Source organism: Priapulus caudatus, unplaced genomic scaffold, assembly GCF_000485595.1.
Source record: "Priapulus caudatus unplaced genomic scaffold, Priapulus_caudatus-5.0.1 Scaffold105, whole genome shotgun sequence".
Taxonomy (NCBI): Eukaryota; Metazoa; Priapulida; class Priapulimorpha; order Priapulimorphida; family Priapulidae; genus Priapulus; species Priapulus caudatus.
This window is the reverse complement of record NW_014577166.1, coordinates 166,690-174,926: the sequence shown is the minus strand read 5'-3', so window position 1 is coordinate 174,926 and position 8,237 is coordinate 166,690. Positions and strand designations below refer to the sequence as shown.

The window sequence follows — 8,237 nt, the reverse complement described above, 5'->3', positions numbered from 1 at the left end:
GGTAGCGGTCAGTATTATTACCTGATGGTAGCAGTCAGTGTGATTACCTGATGGTAGCAGTCAGTGTGATTACCTGATGGTAGCAGTCAGTGTGATTACCTGATGGTAGCAGTCAGTGTGATTACCTGATGGTAGCGGTCAGTATTATTACCTGATGGTAGCGGTCAGTGTGATTACCTGATGGTAGCAGTCAGTGTGATTACCTGATGGTAGCGGTCAGTGCAGGCATGCTGACGAGGAAGGTCTGCACCATGACGATGAAGAAGAGGCCGATGAGGAGGGACAGCTGCCAGGTGCAGTTCTGCGGACACGCCTCGTCGACGGCGTCGTACGTGGAGTCGGCCGCCACCGCCGGATCCACGCAGCTGCAGACGTCGTACATCTGCGACCGATGAGATAGCACGGAGCATTACAGAGATGTCGCCGTTGTGAACGTACATTCTACGATGTGTACGATGTGATTACGATAGATGACCTTAGAGTAATCTCGGGAGTGAACATAAAATGAATGCTTTCTTCACTCCTGCTATTCTACGCAGCTGCAGTCGGCGTACACCTACGATGAGCATGCACAGTGCATCACAGAGCTGCCAGGGACTGTCTACTCTACGATGACTGCGACAGATGACCTAATAGCAGGGGTTAATAATGACAAGTTGTCATTAATTATTACATTGTCATTAATTGTTAAGTTGTCATGAGCATACAGGCGTATGGCATATACAGGCCCGTAGCCAGGGGGGGTTCGGGGGGTTCGAACGAACCCCCACCTATGCATTACGTGTGAACACAGGTGGCGACACCGTCACACCGAGGTGGTGACGCGTTACGCGTGAACACAGGTGGCGACACCATCACACCGAGGTGGTGACGCGTTGTTGCTGAATGTAGGTGGCGACACCTTTACTGTGGGGGGGGCAGTGATGTGTTATATATGTGAACACAGGTGGCGATAGCTTCGCCATGGTAGCAATGTGTTATCTGTGACATGTTATCTCTGAACACAGGTGGGGACATTCTGACTGGGGGGTAGTGACACGTTATCTGAGAACACAGGTGGGTACACCTTCGCTAGGGGAGGAAGGGACAGTGATGCGTTATATGTAAGCCAGGTGGTGATGTGATATCTCCAAACACAGGTGGCGACACCATCACTGATGTAGTGACACGTTATCTTTGAACACAGGTGGCGACACCATCACTGATGTAGTGACAAGTTACCTTTGAACACAGGTGGCGACACCATCACTGGGGGGGTAGTGAGTCATTATGCGTGAACGCAGGTAGCAAAAGCTTCAATGATGTGTTGACGTGCTATGTGTGAACATAGGTGGTAACACCTTTGCTGAGGTAGTGAGGTGCTATACATATATACATACATACATACATATGTGACCTAGATGGGCATGTATACAAATATGAGCATACATGTTCGTGATATCATTTGCCATGTCGGCAGGAAAATATGTGCATACATATAGTTATATACGTAGTAAATATATGAGTATACATATTTTCATGTGTGTCATCCGTTGAAGATATTTGTCGCCATTCGTGAAAGGTGCTGCTTACGTCTGTGCGCTGTAGGATCTTACAAATCTATACTCAATGTATACCAATCTATTACTTAAGATTTCCATGTGCCGATTAACCTTCGGTGAGGCTGCAGCTTAATATCTTAGAAGTGGTATCCATTAGAGGCAGATAACCATTGGATATGGTCACTAGATCAGGTCGAGTCGGGGATTTATACGTGGTTTTCGCACGCACGCCAAATTGTCAACGTTGTACGGCAAGGTTTTTAGGTCTTTATTATGGAATTATCTGAAATGGTCCATACGAAGGCAGCTAATGATGTAATACCAGTTTACGTTGTTGTAATGTATGTGTATTGGTAGCTCCAAGAAACGGTATTGCTAGGGGTAGAATACTATATATAGACAATCCGTCGCACAGCCTGGTATAGACAATCCGTCGCACAGCCTGGTCGGGCTAGTGTATTGGGAGCCCGTGTGTCTAGACAGAAGCCACGTTATTTGGGGTTTACTTGTTCTCATGTTCTTGTGATGAGTGCAGTTGAGTAGTGTTATTTACTTTTGGTGATATAACAGGAGATTCATTGATGATTGTATTAGTTTCTCAGGTTTTTGCAACGTTCGTACAATTATGAGTATGCTTCGTAAGCTTCATGAGTTGGATCACTGTGGGATGGTGGTCTGTCATCATATGTAATGTTAGTATTAGCCTATTAGGACAGTTGGGGTGTAAATTATGTGAACGGTTTACACAGCAACCCTCGTGTAATCCTGATTTCTAGATTTAAAGCTTAAAACTAAATGAATTATATCCTGGCCAATATTTATGCAACAGTATATGCCACGGTATATTATTCTATTTGCACATATTTATAGTTATATTATGTGACAGACCGGTCGAAACATGCATATATGCCTTTGTGATAATTGTTTTCGTATTGTATGCCCAGCAACTGTAAATAATGCTGTTTTTTTTAATGCATAAGTGTAGTGTACGATATCATTGTTAAATAGGGTCACGTCTCGGTAAACTATGCTTATATACGTTTATGTTCAATCAGAAAAACTTTGTTATTGTTTGCAGGACTTGTGCAATAGCACCCACCTATTAATTCAAAATCACGTAAAATGCATATCAGATATCCTTGCTCAGTTACCCTTGCTTGATTATCCTATTATTCGGGAAAGGAATGATACACATGTACCTACATCGAGATGAACATAAGTTGCACAGATGTGGTCTAAAGTCATGCAGGCAATTTTGGTGGGAGAACTTTTCTGAATGTTTGCAACATTTATTCTGTCAAAGTCAAATCGTGTAGCGAACGTACGATCGTTCAATATTTATTAAAAAAAGATATAAAGTTATTGTAACTTTGCATAGGTTGTGTTTATTCAACATGATTGTATGCCCATTGACCATCCTTTTGCAGACCAGTGATAGCCTGAGTTTTACACACGCTTGATATAACTCATGCGTTATATTGTGACTGTTTAACAAAACACCCTTATAATTACAGGCTATTACACTGTATTAACTGTATTTGTATCAACAAACATTGAGCAAAGAGTAATTGGCAGTTTAACATCTTTGAATAGCTTGAGCTAACCAGACTACAATTGCATGGCTGTACATACAAAGGTCGACATGCAAAAACACTTGTTATATAGCAGTAATAATGTAACAGTGTAACCATAAAGCCTGCAATATTCCACTGACAAAACGGTATGGTCGGTAAGGACCATGGAAATAATATACTAAATAGACCTAATAGACAGGTCTATCTATACACTTCTATAGTTGGGGCAAATGGATAACGCAGACTAACATCAGCATTATTATGTTTTACGTCGTTTTGTTGACATAAAGGCACTAGTTCTGATACATCTTGACAACCAAGGTCATCAGATATCACAACAAAACAGCATATTTGGAATGGTGTCTATATTATAATGCGTGACATCTCTGCTGCTAATAGTGTATTTTAACGAATAAAACGTTTCCTATTCATGACTGAATCATAATATAATTGGACTAGGTCATACACAACCACAGGTAACAATTCTGCACTGCAGGATCGAAAACAGACTTGTTTATGAAATTATTATCAAAATGATAAGATAACGCTTACATTGTCTTCTGAAATGTTCAATTAAAAATTATCGTATACGAATTAACTCATTACATGTGAACATTGGATGCTAAATAGCATGCCATAACATAACACAAAATTGCCTACAAACAGAAATTAACAAAATACTAGACAATATGCCTTTTCAAAAAACAAGGCTGTTCTATAATGTAACATATATATAGGGCAAAACACATTGCAATATTTTTAACATGGGATTACTGCAAAATGTCAAAACCACTAATTATTGCATTGATATAATCGAAAATCTTATAATCATAATATTAGGAAAATATATGTACAAACAACAAATTCTATATGAATAGCCTGTGTCATTAGACCATGAGGCGTATCAGTAGTCGATATAATCGACCACATTTCTCTACGAATATGTTTTATCATTTATGCAGCCAACAAGAGAATTAATATCTTCTGTTATACCCTGTTGAAACCATTTCTCTTGTTAGGTGTAACTATGATTACTGTATATACACCCTTGCACATGGATCATGCATATGCAGCTACGTATCTCGCCTGCACCCGAATATGCACGAAATAACCCCTTATTGACCCACCGGGCGGCTTGTGTTCATTTAGTTATTACTACTAATATTAACAAAAACGTATGACCTGCTATAAAATACACATAGCATATTCCAATCATACCCAAATCCACTAAATATTGTTGTGCATAAATCAATTTGTGCACATACACGGAACCGAGTTTAACATAGACAAATGCTAACAAATTTACATATACATTACATATTATCAGGAGTGAATAGATCTATTATTATAAATATTATTCACTCTTGATATTATCACTGCATAGATATGTATTGTAGGAAGCATGGTTATATGCCATTATAACGTACGAGCAAATAATACTAAAGAAACAGATAACAGTAGAACGCTCACGTTTTCTAGAACTAAAAATACTCTTTGACATTATATATCTATAGATTACTACATTGGCACTAATATATAAAGGCTGGTACATCGGTTACCATTTATGGACGTCTCTGAAAACACATCAACAATTGCAGGGTAACTATATGCACGAGTGAATGTGTGAGCACACATGCAAACACAAATCGGACATCTAGCCGTACCTCGATCTCACTCGCTCCCACGACTGACGACAACGTTTCAAATTTAAAACGTTACCTTTAACTTTGCCATGCATGAAGTTGAAGTAAACCACTCTTTTTACAACGAACAAACACATGGAATGATGCTCGGATACTCTGATATAAAAAGACATCTAGATTGCATTTTATAACAACGCAATTTTAATACTAAGACAGCTATCACCATCGAGGCCACAACGTATTTCAGTAAATCTCCATCTACTCTAGTTTCTCAGCGAAGTAGCTGACGTCAGTATCTACCAAAATCACGTGCTGTTGGACAGGCCTCGTTATGTAAAGAAAGCCCACACAATAGGACGGCGACAACCTTAAACTCCCACCTTACCAGCCACAGTCTGGTGACGACAGCCGAAAGCTTACACAATAAATGGTGGAAGTCTCACATTACATGCTTCTCAGTAGGATGGCGACAGTCTCAAACTACTTGCTTCCCAGTAGGATGGCAGCAGTCTCAAGCTACTCGCCTCTTCGCTAATGCCTGCTGACATGAAGCTCTGAAGCCTTGGTAACTGAGTCTGGTAAACCCCCTGCTCTCCTCCTGGCTAGAACATTGTCAATTGATGCCTTGACGCCTTGGTGACTGTTGAAGCCTTGGTGACAGAAGTTGGTAAATGACCTGCTTTCCCGAGCTAGAACATTGTCAACTGAATCCCTGGTGACAGTTGAAGACTTGGTAACAGATGCTGGTAAACCACCGGCTTCCCCGGCTAGACGTCATCAACTGATGCCTTGGTGACTGTTGAAGCCTTGGGGATAGATGCTGATAAATCACCCACCTCCCCAGCTAGAATATTGCCAACTGAAACCTTGAAGCCTTGGTGACAGTTAAAGACTTGGTGACAGATGCTGGTAAACCACTGCCTCCCCGGCTAGAACATTGTCAACTGGAGATCGACTTGCCGCCTTGGTGACAGATGCCGGTAAACCACCTGCCCTTCGCCAGCTAGAACATTGTCAACTGAAACCTTAGTGATAGTTGAAGACTTGGTGACAGATGCTGGTAAACCACCTGTCCTTCCCAGCTAGAACATTGTCAACTGAAGCCTTGAAGCCTTGGTGACAGATGCTGGTAAACCACCCGTCCATCCCCGGCTAGAACCTCGTGACTTCCGCCGCCGGCGGCGGCGGCGCGCCGTTCGCTCTCGTCGCGTCGCCGTTGCCGATGATGGCGACGCCCGCGTACACGATGTCGCCGTCGCTGTCTGCGCGCAGCGTCACGGCCGTGCCCGTCTCGTAGCCGCTGCTCGCGCGGCTCACGCCATCCAGGTTGCTCGCGCTCGCGTCGTAATTGGGGTTTGTGAGGCTGCGCTCGTCCGTCTTGACGCTGCGCATGCCCACCGTGTCGTCGTGCGGGCTCGGCGGCTGGTAGAGGAACCACGAGAGGAAGAAGAAGAGCGTCGACGCGCTCTTGCCGACAATGGCCATCGCGAGCATGTTCATCGACATCTGATGGTTGTCGTAGAAGTAGCACGAGCCGCTGCTTTCCTCGTCGCAGTTGTCCGACCACCACGAGCACGTCATGTCGATGAGCGATCCGAAGATCACCGGCGCCGGGATGGTGCCTGCAAGAGCGAAGCATCGTTAACTCAAATGCGCGTCTCGTTAACCCACGCTCGGCACGTGCGGCTGCAAGGATCATTGGAGTTAACAAAGGTACGGAAGAAGAAAAAAAGAAGTTGAAGGAGTAGGAGGAAGATGAAGATGAAGAAGAATAAAAAGGCAGACGAGGAGAAGCAGAAAAAGAAGAAGAAGAAGAGGAATATCCTCTTGCACGTCCGCAACTATGTGCGCACGCCTCGTTAACTCACGCTCGGCACATGTGGCTGTCACGATCGCGTGCAGCGAGGAGTTAAGAAAGGTATGAAAGAAGAAGATGGTGAGGAAGGAGAAGGAGGAGGACGAGAAGAAGAATAAGAAGATGAAGAAGAAGAAGAAGAAGAAGAAGAAGAAGAAGAAGAAGAAGAAGAAGAAGAAAAAGAAGAAGAAGAAGAGTATGAGAATGAGGAATGTGATGACAACGACAACGACGATGACGACAACAATGTAGACGATAAAGATGAGGAAGAGGGCGGGAAGAACAATTTTTGCACTGTTTCCTATCAATAACGTCCGCAGCAGGACTAGCTGCGTGCTATAATTAAATAAATTAATTGAATTAGCAATAATGAAGCAGCATCTCAGCTTTCAAATTATCTTAAAGCCGCTCTAGTTATATATATCGTTTTAAAATATTGAACACTTTTAACTAAAGGTGGCGTGGCATCGGCCAATAAGGGATAACTATTTCACTAGGGTTATATAGGCTTCTACACATAACGTTCTGCGGGCTGTTTCACGAAAAAGATTTTACCGACACGAGTTTAACTTACCAAGTAACCTTATATACAGCCACTGGTTTCCAAGTGCAAATGCTCGCTGTGTCGGTGCAACACACCTAAAGAAAAAAACGTTTCTTGTTGTAACTGCTAGCTTTTGAACACGTTAAAAGTAGCAGACTATTGCACATATGCACAAACAGTATATAATCTAGAGCAGGGCCAAGAATTGTTTGCTCTAAATATACTCAATATTGCATCAAGATAGCAAAACCTGCATCCAATGAAACAAAAACAGGCATGGAAAACTGAAACTGGCATTGCGTTTTTACTCATGTCAGCGATATACCCTGTTTATCGATTTGCTTAATTGGAATATTCAATTACAAGCAGCAGAAATAATACGAGGCTTACTCAAGGCAGCTTATGTGCACGATGGGTTGTTGTTTTTTCTTGCCCAAAGTAATCTGATCTTGTCTAAACAGTTTCGTGAAAACTTGTTTTTGAGTGCTTACTTTGTATTAATTCATTACTATACATGTGTGCGTGCGTGCGTTTGTGCCCATGCACTTGTACGTGTGGTCACGCAAAAGCAAAACAGAGCAATGTCATTAAAACTAGAGCAGTAATGCGTAGTGGAAAGTGCTAAGCAGATCGAACTATGTGAAATATGCAGAGGCTAGTCGTATTACACAGTGTGTAGGAAGCAAGCATGTGTAGTTACTAGGGGGCAGGAGGAATTTAAGCTTGCCTCAGAAGAGAAATCGGGCAGCTTTCTACGATTACCATTTGAAACTACATTTCTCACTGGTAATTGATTATGAATGCGTGTGTTGATTTATTGTTTTTGGTGTGTTGTTTTATAAAATTGGACTCATTTGCTGCTTCGACTCGTTGCATGTTCGTGTTATGTTCTGGTTAGTATATATTACAAAAATAACTGAACTAGTGCTCTGGGAAATCTAACTGTTATTACAGTGTGATTGCCTCATGGTAGCGGTCAGTATTATATTACCTGATGGTAGCGGTCAGTATTATTACCTGATGGTAGCGGTCAGTATTATATTACCTGATGGTAGCGGTCAGTATTATTACCTGATGGTG

The 8,237-nt window shown here is 42.2% G+C and overlaps 2 protein-coding genes across 2 annotated transcripts in view; one reads left to right on the top strand and one right to left on the bottom strand.

The window, feature by feature from the left end:
• The window catches only part of LOC106805195 (DENN domain-containing protein 3-like), a 26,392-nt gene extending 23,489 nt beyond the window's left edge, over positions 1-2,903 (top strand). Inside the window, exon 27 of the mRNA XM_014806694.1 lies at positions 816-2,903. The gene's annotated coding sequence lies outside the window, so the exon portion shown is untranslated. The remainder of the gene's footprint in view (positions 1-815) is intronic.
• Positions 2,904-2,906: 3 nt separating this feature from the next.
• LOC106805194 (solute carrier organic anion transporter family member 4A1-like) overlaps positions 2,907-8,237 on the bottom strand; it is a 21,206-nt gene continuing 15,875 nt past the window's right edge. The window contains exons 9-10 of the mRNA XM_014806693.1: positions 7,188-7,293; positions 2,907-6,380 (exon numbers count right to left, since the gene is read on the bottom strand). Of these exons, the coding sequence (XP_014662179.1) occupies positions 5,911-6,380; positions 7,188-7,293 (576 nt within the window). The 3' untranslated portion in view covers positions 2,907-5,910. The remainder of the gene's footprint in view (positions 6,381-7,187; positions 7,294-8,237) is intronic.